Source organism: Neovison vison, chromosome 4 (genome assembly GCF_020171115.1).
Source record: "Neovison vison isolate M4711 chromosome 4, ASM_NN_V1, whole genome shotgun sequence".
NCBI lineage: Eukaryota > Metazoa > Chordata > Mammalia > Carnivora > Mustelidae > Neogale > Neogale vison.
In genome coordinates, this window is record NC_058094.1 from 34,265,602 (window position 1) to 34,290,033 (window position 24,432).

The 24,432-nt window shown below is 37.1% G+C and overlaps 1 protein-coding gene across 1 annotated transcript in view; it reads right to left on the reverse strand.

Annotated features, from left to right (window-relative positions):
- Positions 1–2,230: 2,230 nt before the first annotated feature.
- DCAF13 (DDB1 and CUL4 associated factor 13) overlaps positions 2,231–24,432 on the reverse strand; it is a 30,421-nt gene continuing 8,219 nt past the window's right edge. The window contains exons 4-11 of the mRNA XM_044245168.1: positions 23,717–23,806; positions 22,265–22,420; positions 18,367–18,444; positions 16,399–16,481; positions 13,586–13,750; positions 5,100–5,235; positions 3,574–3,737; positions 2,231–2,890 (exon numbers count right to left, since the gene is read on the reverse strand). Of these exons, the coding sequence (XP_044101103.1) occupies positions 2,803–2,890; positions 3,574–3,737; positions 5,100–5,235; positions 13,586–13,750; positions 16,399–16,481; positions 18,367–18,444; positions 22,265–22,420; positions 23,717–23,806 (960 nt within the window). The 3' untranslated portion in view covers positions 2,231–2,802. The remainder of the gene's footprint in view (positions 2,891–3,573; positions 3,738–5,099; positions 5,236–13,585; positions 13,751–16,398; positions 16,482–18,366; positions 18,445–22,264; positions 22,421–23,716; positions 23,807–24,432) is intronic.

Here is a 24,432-nt window from a genome sequence, read left to right on the forward strand (position 1 = left end):
AAATGAAGTCCCACTTACCAAAGCGGATCTAGCTATTGTGTCTCTGACTGTCCTGTTAATGACAGAGACCAATGTTGTGTTGATATGGCACTATTTATTCCCTGAGGAGAACAAACAACCACTTGGTGCCAACACGACTATATGATCCCTTTGATCCTAGAAGGGCCAGCAATTCATTTTCACAGACATACCAATGCCGATATCCCCAGATATTAGTCACAAAATCTCAGCCAGCACCAGTTTCTGGGCATTAACAGAATGCCTAATTCACAGGCATGAATCCCACTCCACAGTTATTCATCTAGGGAACCTACTTCAAAACAAAGGAGTAAGAGACTGCACCCAACCAAAGGACCCTACTGATCACAGCACATACACAGAAACACACAATCTCATAGATTACTGGAATGGCCTATGGACATAATGTAAGCACCAGCTCAGATACAGTATGGTAAAAGGATGGGGTACCATCCTTTCGAATGATTAAATCCACTAAATCACAAACCTTTGTGTCCAAGGACCTAGAGGGAAAAGGAATGGCTCCACCATTCTTACTGACCCACTACTTCCCATTCCTAAAACTCTGGGCTCTGCAGGGTTGGAAGAATTGGTTGCCAAAGGGGTACATACTCTTGCTAGGGAACACTGCAGAAGTCCTACTGACTCTCACCAAGGTATTTGAACTTATGTCCAGGGACCAAAAGCATAAAGGAGTGGCCAGCCTCCTGGCAGGAGTACGGACTTTGACCAGAGGCAGTTAGGGGGGGAGATGGGAAAAATACGTGCAGAACACAGGCAATCCCTTTGGTGTCTGCTGATATTCCCTTGCTCCACTGCAACTGTTAATGGGTATGTATAGGAACCCCTATGTGGGGAGGTTATGATTACCAAAGGTTCAGTCCCCTCAGGAATGAAGGTTTGGGTCATACTATTAGGAAAACCACCAAAACTTGCTAAGCTGATAGCTGAAGATAAGGAAAATTATAAAAAGATGACAGAAGACAGAGAAGACGAGTACTAGTTGTGGCCCTTCAGAGAGAGGGGTTACTGACCATTCAAATTCCCTCTTCTAAAAGAGATGCATGGAAATCATGGAGGAGTTGTTCCCCAAACCTCTAAGAAGTGGATCTGTACGGCATAAGGGGTGCAGCTATAAAGTCCTAGCTGAAGGGTCCCAGCTGCCACTACTGCATTACTCTAAGGTCATGCTTCCCCACGGCTGCTCCCTGCCACCAACTGGGCACAGTGAGGGTAGTAGTGATGGCCCATTCTTGAATACGGGACTCCTCAGATAAGCAACTTTGGTTCCAGGACACTCCATCAGCCTGGCCCAACCTTTCTTAAAACGACACTGCATCCTGAGGCTCCTCATAGTCCTCCTTTCTTCCTGCTCTCCTGTCACAGGTGTCAAGCGTATAGTCCAGAGAGAAGGCTCTCCCTGCGTGCGTACTCCTGCTCCTGCCTCTTAGTCTTTTACAGATAGTTCCTGCCAACAAATCTCTTGCACATCTAATCCCATTTAGGTATCTGCTTCTTGTAGGACTCAAATTTCACCAAAGCTCATGTTTTTGGATCAGTTTTTGCATACATACATCTTTGAAACCACACCCAAACTAACAGCAGTATAGTGCAAAAGACAACTTGGTTCACCTTGCAAATCAAATAAGTAAGGCCTATAACATATCACATGAATTAAAAGGTAGATGGCTGACCTCTTCTCAGCCTTAAGAAAAATATGGTGAAATACCCAAGAAAGCATAAATAATACAACAATCATACAGCTTAAGAAACGAACATCAGTAAGAGTGGAAGTCTCCTGTCTATCCCACCTTATCTTCCTCCCACTCTCCAGATTTTGATCATTCCTGTGCATTTCTTTATATTTTTACTACAAATATATGCATTCTTAACATAGATATTTATTTTTACAAATCTCTTCTTTCAGTTTTTTATTTGTTTAAGTAGTTTCCACAACCAGTGTGGAACTCAATGCCGGGCTTGAACTGATGACCCTGAGTTCAAGACCTGAGCTGCAATCAAGAGTTGGATGCTTAACCAACTAAGCCACCAAGGTACCCCTAAAAATCTCTTCTTTAGTTAAAATTTCCTAAAATTTGGGTTATATATACTCCTAATAAAGTTTACTAAACCACAATTTAAAAAAAAAACCAACACATAAGTATTTATGATTTACCGAGAATGTAGAGAAATTAGCAGAAAGGGATCAAAGTTACAACACTGAGAAAAAGATGTTTTATTATCTTAACTTGACCATAAATTATAATGATTATTTATAAAAGTTATATAAATGCAACCTGATTATCTTTAAAGTCTCAAAGAGCCAAATACCAATAAAGCACAGAAAATTAAATGAATTAAAAAAAGTTTTGACATAATTCTTCCACACATTATATGTAATCACTGGAAGAATCATTGCAATAATAACCCAAAGTAACACTAAAGGTAACAAAAGAGATGTTTGGTCATAAATGTAAATTCAAATGTACAGTATATCTACAATAATAGATCAAAGTGTATCTGCAGTTTCTAGCAGTAATAAACATGTTAGTTGGCAATACTGTATTCTCCAATAAAATAAGTAAGCAGATCAAGGATAACATGTTGGATAGTCTTATCAACCAGGCCATCTTTCAGGACAGTTTTTCAGGGGTACTGTTTTTCAGTTCTACACATGTAACTGAGCTGTTTGTCGTTATTCTAGAACCAGTATTTTATTTGCACAGTCTGCACATCAAAATATAACAAATAATTATACATCAGGATTGGTAGGAATACCAAGTATTATTTCACAACTGCCACTACGTGTTTCTTCTTCTCTGACACAATTGCCACAGATCCAGGCTTGCTATGTTTGAGACGATTCACCTCCCTAGAAATAAACAAAATACACAAAACATAAGCAAGTTTATGAGAAATCACCTTAACCAAAGAAACCTTTCTTAGAAAAACCAGGGTTTTCTTTCACTAGAAAACTCCTTACTGAAAAAGAAAAATATTTTCACAAGGAGACTGGGTAAAAAGTAGCTAGAAGTCAAGTTGGTTAATTTAATTGTTTCTTCTCTCATCACATAATAGTGTCCTATTCCAAAGAGAAGAACATTCTACTGGGAAAATGGCAGTGAGCTCTGCTTCAGATTCAAAATTCTATGAGTAAAACTTTTTCTAACATGTTTCAAGAAATGGATGCTATGAGTTCTTTGCACTCTTTAACTTGGAAAATATACAATACCTCTTAATTCCAGCTTCACTAGAGAGAATTTTTAAAAACATTATTTACAATACTTTTTTTAGAATGAGCAAAAGTGTTTCCTTATTTTGATGGAATTCATTTCTACTGGTTGACCTTTAAACATAATCTCAAAATATAGGTAATGGAAATTCTCAGATAATCACTGTTTCCCCTTCAAGGAAGATTTCAAAAACATCTCTACAGAGATGTGCAACAGCACATAAATTACTCCCTTGAAAAGCATGTTTCTGTTTATTTCCGGTGATCTGAGAGGGGAAGTTCGAGAAGGGTACTGAGAGAGAATCAAATGCCCCAAATCATACTTTCGTCGGCGAGCTTCCTTCATGATCCGCTGTTCCTGGATCTGGCTGTAGATAGATTTTGGTAGATGTCGGTGACGAGCGATGCGTTTTATATGAGGATGATGTTGAAATTTCTCCTTCAACTTCTGGTTATAATCTTTGGCTGCTTTTTCTCGTGATGTAAGCTGGAAAAATGCATTTTGATACTTCAGTGAATGGTTTGTTCTTTTCTTCAAATAACAAAGCTAGGAAGCGCCGTTTCTTCCAAAAACTAAACTTCTAGGATATGCGACCAAAATTGCCAAAGTAATTCTACCCTTAGCAAAGTTATGTGAATCTTATCTCTGCAAACGCTGGGCTGTATGCCTCTAATGTAGATAGATGCCACCACTTAAAATATCAGTCCTGAGGGAGTAGGGCTATGTGGACTACTGAGTCAGACCTTCTCTGGGCATAAACAGCATAGAAAAAGTACCTAAATTAATTCCTCGACATTTTTTCCATAAAAATAACTACTGAAACAGAAAACAAAAAATGTTCAATTCTGTGATGTCTCGTTTAACAAATGTTAAGGATATGATTTAGAGGAACATATAATGATGAACTGAAACCTACGCATAGTGTGGTATTTACCAATCATTAAGCCTAAAATAAAATTGCCTTTAATTACTGTTTATCTTATGTAGAAAATAACTCACACTTAACCTTTTCTCTTTAAACTTAGTATTTGTTGTTGATAAAAACACTCATGTTTGATATGAAATGTTTCATAGCAGAAACATGAGACATTCAGAAAACATCAAAATCAAAAGAAAAACCAACCATAACCTCCAATCCAGAGGTAGCCAGCCAATGATAATATGTGTTATATCTTCACTGAATCTTCTTTACAGTCTGAAGATTTCTATATATTTTTTTAAGTTAGTGTTTCACTGTTTTTGAAATTAAAAGACCTCCCAGGCACTTGAACCCTTTATGTGCCTGATTACTATTCCTTTAACAGAGGAAGCAAGCATTCTCAGTTCTAACCTTCTAGTCTTTAGACCTTCTCTCCTTATCTCAAGAAAAACACAGAGAATCAAGAAGACTCAAATATTATCAAATATTTTAATTAACAAAGGCCTCTGAAGGTGCCTATGACATAAAAAAGTAAACCTCAATACAGCCTTGTCTATTTTGCTGCCAACTTATTTTTTATCACAACTATGCCAGTTTGATCAAAATACTTAAGAATATTTCTGGGATGGCTGGGTGGTTCAGTGGATTAAAGCCTCTGCCTTCAGCTCAGGTCATGATCCCAGGGTCCTGGAATTGAGTCCCACATGGGGCTCTCTGCTCAGTGGTGACCCTGCTTCTCCCCTCTCACTCTGCCTGCCTCTCTGCATAATTGCGATCTCTCTCTGTCAAATAAATAAATAAAATCTTTAAAAAAAAAATCCAAAAAACAAAATACTTAAGAATATTTCAAATAAATTCTTTACAATATAATATTACCCACTAAATTAGAAACTAGTTTTATGACAATGAAAGAAAACGGGTTCTCTTACCACACCCAATTTTTCAGAAGCATTAGCTTTCCACAGACGAATGTTCATTTCATCAGATCCACACATAATATATTTGCTGTCAGAAGTCCATTTTACACAGATAACATGTTGCATTCTCTTTGTGTGATAGACTTCCCTACAAAAGAGGAATTAAGTAAAAATTAGGATTTTTAAAATTTAATTAATTTTATTACTATTTTTTAAAGATTTTATTTATTTGACAGAGAAACACAGAGAGAGAGAGAGCACAAGCAGGCAGCGCGGCAGGCAGAGGGAGAGGGAAAAGCTCAGCAGAGAGCCCGATATGGGGCTCGATCCCAGGACCGTGGGATCATGATCTGAGCTAACGGCAGCCACTTAACCAACCGAGCCACCCATGCACCCCTAAAATTAGGATTTTGATACAGATTTTCTTTAACCATTGCCCATCAAGTATAAGGAAAGCATTTCTGAGTCTTTAAGAGAGTATAAAAGGGAAATTCAAATTAATGCTAACGTACTTTCATTGAACCAGACTAACAAGGTTCTATGCTATGCCCTGGGGAGTTAAAACAAAACAAAACAAAACTCCTGCCCTCAGAGGAATTAGAATCCAATAAGAAAAATAAATATAAACAAACTAAACAAAACCAGATGCCCAGGAAAGTTCACAAAATTACTGAAGGCAAATTTATAACACAAATAAAATATGCTGAAGCTAGAGTAATTTTTTAGCAAAAAGAAACTGTCTCCTCCCTCCAAATCAATTCAGGTCAATAATCATATTTTTTTTTTCATTTTACTGGAAAATAAAATAAATGTAATAGCTTTCAAAGAGCACATCCTGGTATGTTGATCCTAATGTATGATTTTTGTTTTGGTCAAATTGTTTAAAAAGCTTACTTAATTAAAGTGAGAGTTGATGATTTACATGTGTGAACGGAAAGGGTGGGCTATAGAAGTGTCTGATGAGTTAAGAATCATTTAATAAATGGAGATGTAAAATATCGTACCTATTTGGAAAGCTGTGAAACACGCTAAGTGAATTCACAGAAAATTCTATATTGGGAAAGTGTTAAAAAGAGCATTAAAAGACAAGTAAAAGGCAAGGTCAGGAAAAATAGAGACTTTTGGAGAAATGAGTTTTCCGTATCTGGGTTAGACAATTCAAAACAGAGACTTGACAGAAAGGAACCAAACTTGGCCATTTTGCACAGTAGAAGAAAACCCACACATCATGACCAGATCAGAAAGAATTTGGATTTATAAAAATTATCTGAGATACACTCACAAAACTAGTTTTTTACAATGTTTCTAACGGATATGTTTTGAGCTCAAGTGAACATGTAGAGAGACCCAAAGAAAGTTATTTCTAAAAGGGGAAGGATGGTTAGAAAGAACATCCTATTATAATAAAAACTAGATGAGGCAGACTGCATTTCTTTCCCCTCTCAATGCTCTGCTTTTACAAGATTCATTTCTCATAATCTCTGCCTATTTAAGTGGCCCTTCTTTTCTTTAGCACTATAATGTGTGTATGTATGTAAAAAGATTTTATTTATTTATCTGTCAAAGAGAGAGAAAAAGAGAGTGAGCACAAGCAGGGGAAACAGCAGGGAAAGGCAGGTCCCTCACCAAGCAAGGAGCGTGATGGGGAACTCGATCCTAGGACCCTGGGACCTAGGACCCTAGGACCTAGGCTGAAGGCATACCTAACCAACTTAGCCACTCAGGTATCCCATGATGAATTTAAATGACAGGAAATTTGGGATTCCTGGATGGCTCTGTTGGTCAAGTGTCTGCCCTTGGTTCAGGTCATAATATCAGGCTCCCTGGATAGAAGCAGGTCCCTGCTCAGTGGGGAGCCTGCTTTTCTCTCTCCCTCTGAAGCTCCCCGTGCTTGTGCTTGATCACACTCTCTTCCTCAAATAAATAAATAAATAAAATCTTAAAAAAAAAAATAAATGATAGGAAAATTCAATCAGGCTTTAACCATTAAAAATAATCTGTTGAGGGGCGCCTGGGTGGCTCAGTGGGTTAAGCCTTTGCCTTCGGCTCAGGTCATGATCTCAGGGTCCTGGGATCAAGCCCCGCATCGGGCTCTCTGCTTGGCAGGGAGCCTGCTTCCTCCTCTCTCTCTGCCTCCCTATCTACCTACTTGTGATCTCTGTCTGTCAAATAAATAAACAAAATCTTTAAAAAAATAATAATAATAATCTGTTGATATATGAAACCAGTCAAATCCAATGGTTAGTTCCTTAACCAAAACAGATCCTCCTTAATTGTAAAGTATGCAAAATTCTTAACTTCTAGATACCTTTATGTATGTTAAAGATTTTAAAAAGCTCACTGAAAGTCATGCTATTAGGAGATACATTTTAAAAACTTAAATTCTTTACTATACAGTCAAAGTACTCCATGTGAATGCAAGTAATTTACTTGTTTGCTTAGTAAATATTGAATGAAATCCCAATAAGCCTAATTTCATTTTTTTAAGCTCTCAAATGAGTAACTTGTTTTTCTTTATTATGTTCAGTTAGCCACCATACAGTACATATCATTAGTTTTGATGTGGTGTTCAACGACTCATTAGTTGCATATAACACCCCGTCCTCCTTAATACCCATTACCTGGCTACCCCATCCCCCCATCCCCCTCCCCTCTGAAACCCTCAGTTTGTTTCCGGGAGTCCATAGTCTCTAATGGTTTGTCTCCCTCTCTGATTCCCCCCATAATCAGTTTTCCCTCATTTCCCCTATGGTCCTCTATGCTACTTTTTATATTCCACATACGAGTGAAACCATGTGATAATTACCTTATCACAGTACTCCTCTGTTTAACTTATTTCACTTAGCATAATCCCCTCTGGGTCCATCCATGTCGATACAAATGGTGGGTATCCATCCTTTCTGATGGCTGAGTAATATTCCATTGTATATATGTACCACACCTTCTTTATCTATTCCTCTGTTGAAGGGCATCCCAGCTCCTTCCACAGTTTGGCTATTGTGGACATTGCTGCTATGAACATTGGGGTGCATGTGCCCCTTCTTCTCACTACATCTGTATCTTTGGGGTAAACAGCTAGTAGTGCAATTGCTGGGTCGTAGGGTAGCTCTATTTTTAACTTTTTGAGGAAACTTCATACTATTTTCTAATTTCAAATACTGACTTACCTGTAGTTTTTAAATAATCTATTAAAAATTTACTTCAAAAGTACATGTTACCATTTTAAGGTCTTTCAGAGAAAAAGTTTAAAAATAAAGATTATTCAAAGCACTGGCTGTGCTATCTGATGTTTGTAATAAACATTACATAAACATTACACAAAAAGAAGACCACAGAACAAACCAGAACTACCTGCTCAGCAGATGAAGGCAAAGATTAGAGGAAAGACCACTTGTATCTAAACCCAACAAGTACTATATATCACCACAGTGATTACAAAATCTCTAAATGACATCAGAAGACAACTCCCTGGAAATGGGGCTTAAGAACTCCTTACTTCATACAACTTTGGAAATTACTTGAGCTTTTTAGATAGACCCATGTTTGGACGCCCACAATAGCTTTGGAATAATTCAGTTTGAACTCAGCTGCGGGTCCTTGAGATAATAGGTGTCCAAACATTCTCAATTCTCTCTTTCTTTGTTCTTTTCCCATTCTTTCTGTCTGCTTATGCATCCTATTAGAAAAGTGCTGTCCTGAATGGGAGAAGATATTTGCAAACGACATATCAGATAAAGGGCTAGTATTCAAAATCTATAAAGAGCTTAGCAAACTCAACACCCAAAGAATAAATAATCCAATCAAGAAATGGGCAGAAGGGGCGCCTGGGTGGCTCAGTGGGTTAAAGCCTCTGCCTTCGGCTCGGGTCATGATCCCAGGGTCCTGGGATCGAGCCCCATATCGGGCTCTCTGCTTGGCGGGGAACCTGCTTCCTCCCCCCTCTCTCTCCGCCTACCTCTCTGCCTACTTGTGATCTCTGTCTGTCGAATAAATAAATAAAATCTTTAAAAAAAAAAAAAAAAAAAAAGAAATGGGCAGAAAACATGAACAGACATTTCTGCAAAGACATCCAAATGGCCAAAAGACTCATGAAAAAGTGCTCCACATCACCTGGCATCAGAGAAATACAAATCAAAACCACAATGAGATACCACCTCACACCAGTCAGAATGGCTAAAATTAACAAGTCAGGAAATGACAGATGCTGCCGAGGATGCGGAGAAAGGGAAACACTTCTACACTGTTGGTGGGAATGCAAGCTGGTGCAACCACTCTGGAAAACAGCATGGAAGTTCCTCAAAAAGTTGAAAATAGAGCTACCCTATGACCCAGCAATTGCACTACTGGGTATTTACCCTAAAGATACAAACGCAGTGATCTGAAGGGACACGTGCACCCAAATGTTTATAGCAGCAATGTCCACAATAGCCAAACTATGGAAAGAACCTAAATGTCCATCAACAGATGAATGGATAAAGAAGATATGGTATATATACACAATGGAATACCATGCAGCCAACAAAAGAAATGAAATCTTGCCATTTGCGATGATGTTTGGATGGAATCTTGCCATTTGGATGGAATTACAGGGTACTACACTTAGCGAAGTAAGTCAACCGGAGAAAGACAATTATCATATGATCTCCCTGATATGAGGAAGTGGAGATGCAACATGGGGGGTTTGGGGCGTAGGAAAAGAATAAATGAAACAAGATGGGATTGGGAGGGAGACAAACAATAAGAGACTCTTAATTTCACAAAACAAACTGAGGGTTGCTGGGGGGTGGGGGGCCAGGAGAAGGGGCATGGAGTTATGGACATCGGGGAGGGTATGTGCTATGGTGAGTGCTGTGAAGTGTGTAAACCTGGCGATTCACAGACCTGTACCCCTGTGGATAAAAATACATTATATGTTGGGGCGCCTGGGTGGCTCAGTGGGTTAAGCCGCTGCCTTCGGCTCAGGTCATGATCTCAGGGTCCTGGGATCGAGGCCCGCATCGGGCTCTCTGCTCGGCAGGGAGCCTGCTTCCCTCTCTCTCTCTCTGCCTGCCTCTCTGTCTACTTGTGATTTCTCTCTGTCAAATTAATAAATAAAATCTTTAAAAAAAAATACATTATATGTTTATAAAAAAATAAAAAATTTAATTAAAAAAAAAAAAGAAAGAAAAAGAAAAGTGCTGTCCTACTATGGCAGCTGTGATGCAAAGAAAATAACGGAGGGCCACATTCCCCTAATTCTTAGTATCTTCCAGGGATGTGAGAAGAATGCAAACCAGCAGCCCTGCTGCGGGCCTGACTGAATAATCCCAACAAACCATTCATGACAGTTTGGAGAATATCCAGTAAGTTGTAAAGGAGGCAACAGCCATATGAAACCCAACACCGGGAGTTCTACATGCAGAAAATGGAATGAAGATCAACGTCATCAGAATACTCCTGTCATTATGCTTTTGATTCAAGAACCTTTTTAATGATATACATAACAATGATGATAATGGCATGCTTATAATCAGTAATACAAGAAAGGTTAGGAATCAGTATGGCTTCCTCTAATCACAGAGTAGGAAGACGCAACTACCATAAATAAAAATACCAAAAAGTTAAACAAAAGCAGGTTGGCTAGGACGAAAAAAGGTATGGATGAGTTGTCTGACTTTGAGGAGTCACTGAAAGACTTTTTTATTTCTGAAATGAGGCTGGGATGAGGGTGAAGAAACTGAGGTGTAGACACAGGGATGGCACCTGCACAACCCTGACAACAATGAGGAACTCCTTGAAATTCTGCACCCAAGGCCCCTGATTTAGATGTACCTGAATTCTAGAACAGAACGCCCCTGAGGCAGAAAAAGGACACAATACAAACTTTGAAAATGAACATCACTCAAAAGACTCAAAAAGGTTCAGTACTATAGAAGCTAAGCTAGTTTTCAGTACAAGTAGTGACCAAAATTCTCATCACTGCACTAAAATGGTGAGATTTCTCCAGCCTGCCGTAATTACAACACCAAATTTATGTTGTCTAGAGTCATTTTTCCCTTAAGGGAAGGAAGGGTCCCAGAACAACTCTCTACTACGATCATCAAGAGCCAGTCTTCATTAGTGTAGTGCTGAGTATCCCTGGCCTGCCTACTATCAGCAATCTTTATGAAGCTGGGTACACTGCTTTACCAGCTCCACACCGTGGTCCTCTGGCACAGATCATCACCTCCCACTCTCATTATATATGTTTTCTGTTCCTTCCTCTCCCAGATTCCACTCACTCCTCTCCTTTCCTTTCCTACCTCTAATCACTGTTACCTTTCACCAAGTCCATCTTTTCCCCATTGAGCTTTTTTTTTTTTTTTTAAGATTTTATTTGACAGACAGAAATCACAAGCAGGCAGAGAGGCAGACACAGAGAGAGGGGGATGCAGGCTCCCTTTCGAGCAGAGAGCCCGATGCGGGGCTCGATCGCAGGACCCTGAGATCATGACCTGAGCCGAAGGCAGAGGCTTTAACCCACTGAGCCACCCAGGCGCCCCCCCCCCATTGAGCTTTAATTCCACCACATAAGAATAGGACACTCAATCAAGTGTATGTATTTATGCATATGAATGCACTGTGTATATATATTTATATGGTATTTTAGAAAGAATATTCATTTATTCTTTTTAAATTTTAATGTCAATACTATTACTATATTTAAATGGAGGTAGTCATATCTTCAATTGTGAACACCACTATAATACTTTAATTATCCTTTAAAAAAATTTATTTTAAGTAATCTCTATACCAAACATTGGGCTTGAACTCATGACCCAATGGGCTGAGCCAGCCAGGTATACTAATAATCATTATTTTTTACAGGAAAATTTCCCCCAACTTACTTGGTTTTGCTCTGAATACGCTTCCAGGGACAATATAAAGCATTACTAAGGAACAACAAGAGTATGCATGAAAGTGCTCTATAAACCAAAGCACACTATACAAGCAGCAATTATCTTACACAAGAATTGGGTTTTATAGTCCGCTCATAAAGCAAAAAACCAAGTGCAGTCAAACTATCCTTAAAACCTTAAAATGCCATAATTCGCTATTAACTAACTCAATACAGCACTATATAATAGAGATGTATAAATATACATTACATTCAGTAATACATAATATGTAGTAAAGGGCCAAGCTCTACAAAGTAACATCTATCTTCACACTAGAATTACACTGGATGTGCTTACAGAATAAGAGACAAATGGAGGACAGGACAGCTAAGTATCCTATCTCCCACTTCTTGGCCATTCCAGGGCATATAACTACTAGTGGAATGGAGAAAGAATGGTCCTCACAATTTAAACTGTTTTTTTTTCTCTTTCTTATTTTTGCTTTGAATGTATAAGAGCTGAGTTTGAATAAGAAAAAAAAAAGGTAAAGTATTGTTATTAATTGCTCTTAAACTATATGAGGGAAAACTTCTCTACATTCTTAACATTTTTAAAATTTTTAAAATAATTTTTTAAAGTTTATATTTTAGAGCAATGGAAATATTATCATGATGAAAATATATCATTATATATTTGTTCAAACCCAAAGAATGCAGAACACAAAGAGTGAACCCTAAAGATAAATTATGGATTTAAGGTGATTAAGATGTGTCAATGCACATTTATTCTTATTACTACAAATGTACTATTCCGGTGAATGATGTTGATAATGGGTGGAGGGGTAGCAGCTCTCCATGCATTGGGGCAGAGAACATACAACAAATTTCTGGGGGTGCCTGGGTGGCTCAGTTGGTTAAGCATGTGCCTTCGGCTCAGGTTAAGATCCCAGGGTAGGATCAGGTTCCATACCAGGCTCTGTGCTCAGTGGCGAGCCTGCTTCTCCCTCTACCCTCTGCCACTTCCTCTGCTTGTACTCCCATGCTCTCTTTCAAATGAATAAATAAAATCTCAAAAAAACAAAACAAAACAAAATGTTATCTTCCTCTCAATTTAGTAGTAACCTAAAAATGCCCTAAAAAATTAAGTCTTGGGGCGCCTGGGTGGCTCACTGGGTTAAAGCCTCTGCCTTCGGCTCAGGTCATGATCCCAGGGGCCTGGGATCGAGCCCTGCATCGGGCTCTCTGCTCAGCAGGGAGCCTGCCTCCTCCTCTCTCTCTCTGCCTGCCTCTCTGTCTACTTGTGGTCTCTGTCTGTCAAATAAATAAATAAAATCTTAAAAACAAAATTAAGTCTTAAAAAAGAGTGTACTATAAACACTTAAAAACAACTCTGAAATAAAGGCAAACACTAAAGCAAACACTAAGATTTCTTATCAAGAAATTATATAAAGGTAGTTTCCTACTCAGAGAAAGAAACTGCCCAGTAGGCTCACGTTTTGCCCATAGATGACACCGTGGAAGTTGGTATCCTAAGTCACAATACCTGTATGTGAGTCCCCCATATACACATAACCAAACCACCTTTCAAAAAAGGTAAATGATGATCAAGATAAGAACAAATAGTTTACTGGTAGTCACATACCTGCTTCTACTTTTGTCCACAGGAAAGATACGAATAGATTTATCAAAACTAGCAGACACAAACTCTTTCCCAGTGGGAGAATAATCCACATCAAGCACCGCAGACACGTGATCCATATGTACCATTACAGGAGTGTCCAGCGCACGCATATCAAACGTATACAAGCTGTAAAAGAATGTTTGATTATTCCATATAAATTCTTATAAAGAAACAATGCAGTACTAAGAGACAATAAGGAAACTAAGACCACTGGCTAAATAATGCACACCTAAATATATAGCTTTTTTACACAGCAGCTAAGGGATAGGGAAAAATATTATCAATTTTTATTATTCCTAAAGATTATATTTACACACTTTCATCCTCATAAACATAAATCTCACTGCAGAAAATGTAATGCTTTCAAAAAGGTACAAAAATACCTTTAATTCCACCACCCAGAGGAACAACACATGGTGCAGTATACTTACTTCTAATTTTTTCACTACACTAATATTTAGATATATACTCCTAACAAAATTGGTAATACTGTATAAAGTTCTATATTCTGATATTTTATGTAGCATATTGTAAACATTTATGGTTGCATATTTAAATGAGTTAAAATAATTTATACTTAAAATTTTAAATATATTTATTTATAATTTAATAAAAAATTTCCAACTTTTAATTTTAAGTAATTCTTGAATTAAATTCCAGCATTAGAATTTCTGAAATTCAATCTGTAACTGAATGGGACAGATTCAATTAAATCTGGACAAATTCCTACAAGTAAATTACTAAGTCCAAAAGCATGAGAACTTTTAAGGTTTTGTATGGTTGACAAGTCATTTCCAATAAAGTTCCGCTCCTGTCAGTGATATATAAAAGTGACTATGGCTTTTCAAAGGGTGTATTAAAATTAGAAAGCTATACTTTTTGCACAGCTGGTAAAATTTAAAAAAATGAGTTCATGATTTTCAAGATTTAAAGAACCTTTATCAACAGCTAAAAGAATAATGCTTCAGATGAACCAATGCGCACAAGGACAACAGTAACACAGCATTACTGTATTCAAGTTCCTAATATTAAATGCTTCAAAATGCTAAGATTATTGAGAAGTTTAAGAAACCAGGTATCTACATAACTTCAAAGTATCTCTCCAAAGATTTGTATTAATTACCAAAGGAAAAAAATAGTAACTATAGCGCAGAAACTTGGCAGATATCATCTTAACTACGTTATTGAGATTAAAACCACCAATAATAAGACAAAGTGACATCATGTACCCCTGAAGTGATGAACCAAGAAGGGCACATCAGTTTTGAGGTATTCTTGCAAAAATTGCATAATCTCAATCTAATAATGAGAAAACATCAGGTCAGCCCAAATTAAGAGCAGTCTACAAGATAAACTAACAAGTAAATCCTTTCCAAAAGGACTAAGGTCATCAAAGACAAGGGAAGATTGAGGAACAGTCACACACTGAGCAGACTAAGGAGACATGACAATTAAATGCAACGCAGAGTCCTGTGTTAGATTCTAGAAGAGACCAAAAAATATTAATGGAAAGACTGGTGATGGAATAAAGTCTGTATTTAGTTAACCGATGTCAAAGGCACTGTACCCATGTTAATCTCTTGTTTTTGCTAACTGAACTATAGCTACATTAAGATGTTAACCTTAGAGGAAGCTGGCTGGTAGATATTATTTTTGCATCTTTTCAATAAGCCTCAAATCTCAGATTTCCCAGGGAGGGAGACAAACCATAAGAGACCCTTAATCTCAGGAAACAAACTGAGGGTTGCTGGGGGTGAGAAGGGGGAAGAGACAGGGTGGTTGGGTTATGGACTTTGGGGAGGGTATGTGCTATGGTGAGTGCTGTGAATTGTGTAAGACTGATGATTCACAGACCTGAACACCAGAAGGAAATAATACATTATATGTTAATTTTTAGAAAATTAACAAAAAATTCCACCTAAGTAAAAAATGTAAGACTTCTAAGTCTTTTAAGTTACCTTTACATGGAGTCTATACATGTTAAGGTAAGACTTGAAATTTTATTTTTCCTTTTGTCTTACTAAAGTTAATAGTGATGCTGATAACATGACTGACTATATGAGTATCATCAGTGAAGAACTACACATTTTGTAGGCAAATATTTTTAGTTTCTATTAAAACATGTATGGTTCAGTCACTATATGGCATAGAGATCAGACAACTTTTTCCCGAAAGGTCACATAATAAATATTTTTAGCTTTGTGGGCCACATGGTCTCTGTTGCAACCACTCAACTCAGACATGATAGCACAAAAGCAGCCATATTCAATATATAAATGAGTATCATTATAATCCAGTAACTATTTACAAAAACGGGCAGTAGACAGGATTTGGCCCATGGGTCGTAGTTTACGGTCTCTGGTCTACTGAGAATATTTTTCTAAGACACTCTTCTCCAGTTTGGAAGATACGTTTATTTTAGAGACACAAGTGACAATTTTCTATCTTATATTTGAAGGCATACTATCTAGGAAAACGTATTTCATTAGCAAAATTTATACAGTTGAGCCACTTCACATAGAACCAAATAAGTTTTCTGGGTTTGGTTTTGTTTTGTTTTGTTTTGTTTTTGACAGACAGAGATCACAAGTAGGCAGAGAGGCAGGCAGAGAGAGAGAGAGGAGGAAGCAGGCTCCCCGATGAGCAGAGAGCCCAATGCAGGGCTTGATCCCAGGACCCTGAGATGGTGACCTGAGCCGAAGGCAGAGGCTTAACCCACTGAGCGACCCAGGTGCCCCTAGAACCAAATAAGTTTTAAAAAGAAGAAAACTTACTTGTAATCTTCATTTGCTGCAGTAAAAACGAAAGCTTCCATAGGGTTCCAACAAATTGTATTTGTTCTCATATCTAAGATGACCTGAGAAAGGAAGAAGACACTAACCCATCACCATGAAATCAATTCCCTCTCAAATGAATTAAGTCTCCCACTTCACATCCTTTCTTTTTTAATTGATTTAAGCACATATTTAGTAAACACCTATTATGTGCACAGTACTCAGGTTGGTGCAAGAGGAAAAGAAATCAATCACTAATTGTTTCCGGAGCACACAGGCTAAACAGTAAAGACTGAAAAATACAAAAACGCTTAATAAATGGTCCCTCAACCTTGAATAACTTATCGTTTAGTCAGAAAAATGAGATATATGTAAGAGAAGTTAAAATATAATAAAAACAGTAAATCATTAAGTATCAAATTGGGGGCAAAATTAACGGTGATTTTAGGGTTAAAGAAGAAAGATTTTAAAAAGACAAGCATGATTTGAGCCGACCTGGGACAGACCAGCCTATCTGTTTCTCAGCCAAGAACACTACTGGCATTTCGAGTAGGATAATCTTTTGCTATGAACATCCACTGTAAATGTTTAGCCTCTCAGGCACATGTCCACTAAAGGCCAGTCTCTAAAATGCCCCTCTCACATTTCTAAAAATATACCCCTGGTTGAAAACTAATAAGAGTAGGAGAGAAAGGACAGAAGAAACAATGATAGCCTACTATATAGAATAAAGAAATGAAAGAAAACAGGACCTCTGCCTCCACCAAGGTGACCTGCATGTGACAAACCTTATTTAAAAGTTATCTCACTAACTGAAACGAATAGATCAATGGAATGCAAACTGGGACCAGATATGGAGGGCCTTGAAAGCCAGGCTATAGTTCTTTCCTTCAACCAAAAGTAACAGAACACCATTAAAAGCAGAAAATGTAAGGACACATGGGCCAGAAACTACTATCTATTAAACTAGATTTCATCTTAGTATTCTGCTAATAAAACGTAAAATATCATGTTTTATTCTCACCAATGTGCTGGAAAATAATTGTTAATATCATCATTTTATAGGAGAAACACAGATCAAGTTACCTGCTTAAGGCCTAACACCAAAGTTTATGCAAAATCTGCCCACTAGACCACGTGAATGGGTGAAAGGATTAAAGTGGTACTTTGGAAAGATCATCATTTTTATGCAGTTCAAATCTCAATGAATATACTTTACTTCTAATATTTCTGAATTTATTACATGTAGTAAAAATAGTTTAGAATAACAAAAGTATTAAAAGCATTTCTTTCACATGTGGACTATCACAACAGACCTATGGCACATGAATGGTGTCTAGGTCCTTCTGCAATCTTGAGTTTGAGCACTTGACTTCAACTTTATACCCTTTTACTTATAACGGCACTCCTCTCTTTACTGACAATATGTCTGTCCCTCTGTAGAGTCAGCTTAAGGTTGTTTCAGCTTTGGTATCTAAGTCCTGGAATGACTGCCTTATAACTGCTGGGGAAATGAGTCACCTTGAACAAGACAGTGCTTATCTAAACACGACCTAGTCAACTAGTATCCATCAGCATGTAATTAAACAAATAAAGCTTGTTATGTGAATCCATTACAAAACATTCTGGAACAGAATCCTGTATGTGTCATATGAAAACCATGGGGTGTGAAGTAATGGGATGCAATACTTAGAACTCTGAGCTCAGTAAGTACCAATTTCAGTGCCTAAAATTTACTGACATTAAAGAAGATACAAAGTTGGCTAGGATACAGAACTTAGTAAAAACTTAAGGGTCCCTAAAAAGCAACAAGATGAGAGAATGCCATTATAATCACTTTGGCTTCTAAGAACAAGCCTATGAAAAAATGTAATTCTGAAAAAAAAAAGGTTTCACATTATTTGGTCACTCATCTCATCGAGGAATGCATTAACAATTGTACAAAGCAGAAAACAAACTGAAACTCACCTTTTTCAGAGGAGTAGCTTGCCTCATATCATATAGTACTATATTCCTGTCAGAAGCACAACTTCCCAAGAGAAATGTCTAAAAATAACAATCAGCAGTTAAAGGCCAGGCTTGGCAGCAAACCCTGTCCATTCAATGAACAAATGATTCAATTACCCTTAATATTTAAGATACAAAGTTATAATATCGAAGTCCATTTTTAAGATAGAACAATGAATCATTCTTAACTTCAGCAACCTAAGTTATTTTCATTGCTAAATGTGTATTTTAATGCCAGTGATGGGAGTGTTCAGATAATTCGGTGTTCTTTTTATAATAGAACAGATTTCATTTATCCATTCTTTTTTAAAAAATATTTATTTATTTATTTAAGAGACAGAGTGAGAGAACACAAGCAGGACCAGGGGCAAATGGAGAAGCAGACTCCCCACTGAACAGGGAGCCAGACATAGGACTCAATCCCAGGACACCGGCATCACGACCTGAGCCAAAGGTAGACACTCAACTGCTGAGCTACCCCGGGGCCCCTATTTATCCATTCTTCAATTTAAACCTATTTCCTAGTTTTCAGTAGTATCACTAACACTTCAACAAACATTTTCATAAACTCAACTCTTCTTTTAAGAGTTGATAAAATTTCAGTAGTGGATTACTGAATCAAAAGAATGAACAAGTTTATGGCTTTTGATATTTAGGACTAATTGTTTTCCAAGGAGCTGTATCAATATACACTGCAGTGTGGAAATACATCAATTTTACTGCAACCGGGAAGCATTAAGTAGTGGCATATCTGTACAGAAATATTTCCTAATCATATAAACTACTGCTTTTTAATAGTTAAACATTTCCTCACGTTCAATAACTCTATATAAACTAAACCTGTTCTTTGTCCAACTGTTTAATTGCTGCATATATAAACTAATTTTCAAAGTTATCAAGAGATTATCATGTTAGATGGTATAAGAGAATATCCTGATAGGTACGTTTTACACTCTCAGAGACTCAAAGTTAGTAAAAGTGAAAAAAGGTCAAGTAGCAGGGTATAAAATTGTTTGTAGCAAGTATTGAAACATGAGATGCTGCAGTTCGATGTGAATTTGGCCTTGTGGTGCTACTGAGAGGTCAAACGGTCAGAAGGCACCCTTCCTGCCCCGCAGCATATCCTACCTGCAAGTCCTTAGTTTACTTATAAGTTAGTTATAATCTTCAAGAGGCTGATATAACTAACCCTTGGCTTTACATGAGAGCAAGCCCCCTATCGAGGAGCAGGGCCTGAGTCCCGCCAGGCCTCCTCACTCATGGTTTCTGACACCATAACTCCTGGCTTCTGCCTATCACTACCTACTGCAGGTGCAGGAAGAAGAGTTATCTACTACATAGCCCTAGGGCCAGCTAACTCCTACTGTATGTGTGTACACAGTTCAAATAAAACATCAAAAAGCTAATGCTACAATCATGATCTCTTCTCTAGTCCTTTCCCAAACCTTCCTTCTTGGAGCGCCTGGGTGATTCAGTTAAGTGTCTGCCTTTGGCTCAGGTCATGATCCCAGGTCCTGGGATTGAACCCCGCATCAGGCCCCCCTGCTCAGTGGGAAATATGCTTCTCCCTCTCTTTCCCTCTACCCCCATCGCCCACTGTTCCTTCTCTCGCTGCCAAATAATAAAATAAAATCTTTAGAAAAAAACAAGAACAAAAAAACCCTAAAACCTTCCTTTTTAAATCACTTCCTCTGAGACTTTCCCGTAATTAGTGACTCCTCTAAATCTTTCTTGGTTTCTCATTATGCCACCTCAAAGTCTGACTAGGTTCCATTTCTAAAAATAAAGATTTTAATCTGAGCAAAAAATTCTACCTAGACTGAAGGCCGACTTTTACACTTTAAAATGTGGCAATGCTCAGCATAAAACTTCTGGCTTTACCAAAATTGTAGGCTTCAATATTTTAACAGAAAATTAATTATTAATGATTAGAGGAAACAAATACACTCCATTTGTTCACAGCAACATGCCCTTCCCATTAACTTTAATATAGGATAAGAGACATGCACACCATTTGCTTTTACCACTCAAGTTCATAAGGGTAATAAAAAAGAAAAAAAAAACCCACACAGCTGAACAAATACAGTTCTTACACAGGCAAGTCTGAAAAACATGGTCACTAGGTCATCACTAATAACTAATTATGATTTTTGGAATTAACTATCAGCTCTTTTGACATAGGTGTTCACCAAAATAGAGAAGCAAAATACTGCTTACCCCTCAGAGGAGGAGGAATCAATATCTCTCTGCTCTGTTTATTTTTTTTTAATAGTAGTAACATCATCCTAAATTTGGGTAGCATCTTTAAAAAATATTCACATAAAATTTAATCACGGTTTATCCTCATGACAACCATATAAAGTACACTGGAGAATATATTTAATCTCATTTTAAAAATAAAGAAGCAAATATAGAAAAAAAGTGTGACTTGTGTAAGGTCACTGACAAGGTACCCTAGAAGAAAATACAGTTCCAGTTTAGCTCCACACCAAGTAGGACACAAAATGTTCCTACAAATTGCTGGTGTTTTAGCCTGCTTCTGCCAAGGGTCACCTTGGCCTGGCTCTGCAAAGCTGGCTTGCACCCCACCCCCCACCATGCCGTATCTCACTTCTATAACCAAAAGATGATGTAGGATGGAGTGAGGAAGATACAGAACAGATAGAAACACTAGACCAAGGTCAGCAATCTTTTTCTGTAAAGGACCAAAAAGTAAATACTTTAGACTTTGTTGGCCATTCTGCTCTCACAGCACAATATATAAATAAAAGGGTATGGTTATGTTCTAGTAAAAATGCGATCTATAAAAACAGGCAGTGGACTCACAAACCAGTTTTCCAAATCCTGCTCTTGACCATAGCCCCTCCAGAAGTGTTCAGGTAGGATATGCTGGGGGGCAGGAAGGGTGCCCTCTGACTCTCTGACCTCTCGGCAGCACCACAAGGCCAAACTCACATAAAACTGCAACATCTCATGTTCCAATACTTCATATAAACAATTTTATACCCTGCTACTTTGACTTAACTTTTTCCCTTTTATCCCTTGGGTCTCTGAGAGTACAAAACTTTCGTATCATGATAATCTCATGATAACTTTGAAGATTAGTTTATACATGCAGTAATTTCCTTTTCTTTCTCCAGGAAAAGGCATTTCTACTGAGCCTTTTGGACAATGAGTTCATCTATTGTTACGTATTCAGAAATAGCTCAGGGAAAGGTCTTAAGTTCAAGGGCTAGTTTAACTTTTAGGGCAGCCTCCTTTCCTAAATTCAGACCTCAATAAACAATAAGTAGAGTTAAATTACCAACTCTTCCCTCAGACCTCAAAGGATGTAGGATAACCATATCAGACATCTGACCAAAGAAAAATATAACTATCACCATGCAGCATAGTACTAATCGTGCATATTATTATTATAAATTATTAGTGCTCTTGTCACTTACAAATAATTAATTCTCAATGCCTCTTCTGACCTCAAAGAGAGTTAAGAAATTAACATTTTCCACAGATGTAATCTGTGGAACATGAGCACCAAAGGCATGAGTAAACTATCATTTTACTGACATTTTTACTTATGTGAAGGCATGGTACACCATTTGCTTGAATTCTACTCCTATGAGCACATCCACACACCTTCCTCTAAAGATATATTACACTGATATATGGGACTAAACTGTGGGCAAACATGCTGAGATCTGACCAAAGGTAACAACTCAGATACAGTCTGGAAAACTAACCAAATGCCAGAAGTCCATTAAAATTTAAACACAATTCTTATAGCATACAAAGTTTCCTAAACAGAGTTGAAATTATTAAATAAAGAAACAGCAAGCAGAACTATTTCAAAAAGCAACATTACCTCAATTGGGTTAAATTTAACACTACTTATGCTGTCGAATCCCCAGGTCATTGAACAGATAGGACTTGTTCTTTGTTCATCCCAAATGTCTACTTGCTGTCCACATGTGGCAAAAACAGCTTCTTTCCAGTGATGATCAATTCCTGTATACACTGTCTTTAAGAGCAAAGATGTTGTTATAGATGGGTCTTTTTATCATTAATATTTCAAATCTATATATTTTAAATATATTTACCCACACTTTCATCTTTTTTAAGAAAATCCCTGTTTAGAAAGAAACTCAGTAGAGCATATGACTCTTTATCTCAGGGTTGTGAGTTCAAGCCCCACATTGGGCATGGAACCCACTTAAAATAAAAATTGAAAAAAACCTGGCAAGGGTGGATGCTAATATTGTTAAAATCAATAAAATCTTATAAATTTTGAATTACCCACTCAAAAGATAAGATTGATCTATTCAGGGCAGATTAAAATCTGTCTTTAATACTATGTGGTAAAAAATGTTTGCAAAGCAAATTAAAGGGAAATATTTAGCCAACACTTTACGCTTTTAAGAACTCTTAGTAGCATCCGCAGGCTTCCAATTATTTTCTATTCATGAAGGCAAATCCGACAAACTTTTCCACAGTAAGAATTAATCCCCATTACCACAGATACAGGGGTAAGATGAAATATTTCAAAAACATTTGGAACTCCTAGAGAGAAGACATTTTCAAGAATGAAACCAATTTTGTTTCAGAATTAACGCCTAATTTTTTTTACCAGTTGCAAATTATTTCCATCTAATACTCATGTCCCACCTCCATGTGCCTTGAAAATTTTAAAATTTCTTGAAATCTGAAAAGCAGAACTTAAATATATATCAACAATAATACTAAAATGACAAGCCGATTTTACAAATGTATATATTTAAAGATTAACTTTAGAAGTTCCCTTAATATAAAAATGTAAGCATTATGAAACATGGGCAGGCCATGTGATCTGAATTATACTTAAGCTATAACTAAACCATATCATTTGATTTACAGAATAATATTCTAAGAAATGTAAATGAGATTTATACAAAAAGTATGTTATAATACCTCTTCATTGCCTAAGGGGTTCTTCCAAGTAAGAAATTCTGAGCTTTGTGTAAGATCTATGATAATATAAATCAGAGAGAAGCCGAAGCATTATTTTTCTTATAGATTTCTTCCCATGGACTTGCCATAGGAAATGTTTCATTGCATCTTCCAGGTAAACACAGAAACTGAACCCAATACAGTGAACACCAAAGACCTATTCAAATTCTTTAGCTGCAAAGGACCTTAACTGTATTAAATATTGCTTAAAATAGGTCAATTATTGCAGCCTAAAGTCTCATTTACATCTTTTATTTTTTAATTAAATTTCTGAAATAATTTTAAGAGAAGAATTTTAATAGACAAAGTATAGGTCAATTTATTTCTGTACCTTTCCTAATATTGTATGTAATGGTTCTTCCTCTTCTCCGTAACCCGGTCCATCCATTTTCCATTGCTTCACAGTTTTGTCATCTCCAACCTTGAAACATTAATGATTCAGGTAATAATGAACTACTCTTATTAACTGTAAACTTGATAACATATATGTCAAATTATAAATACCTTGTGTTTAAAAAAATACATGTCCCAAATCCTTCCAGTACTGTATTTGTTGATGCATTTTACGTCCCACATGTTATAGTAAAGATTTGTGAAAAATACACAGAGTAGATAAAATTAAAAATAAGACAGGGGCGCCTGGGTGACTCAATGGGTTAAAGCCTCGGCTTTCGGCTCAGGTCATGATCCCAGGGTCCTGGGATCGAGCCCCGCATCCGGCTCTCTGCTTGGTTGGGAGCCTGCTTCCCTTCCTCTCTCTGCCTGTCTCTCTGCCTACTTGTGATCTCTGTCAAATAAATAAAATTTTTTAAAAATTAAAATAAAAAAATTAAAAATAAAATAAAAATAAGACAATGTAAGTAGAGCACAAGGAGAGTGGAAACAAAGGTCATAAATATGGCAAAAAACTGCATAGTGTGATAAGGATGGCATTTCAAATAAGGAAGAAAAGTGGATTATAATAAAATGGTATTACAATATCAGGTTAGTCATTTAAAAAGTTTGAAGCAATCTGACACCTGATATTAATATAAAATTCCATACAAT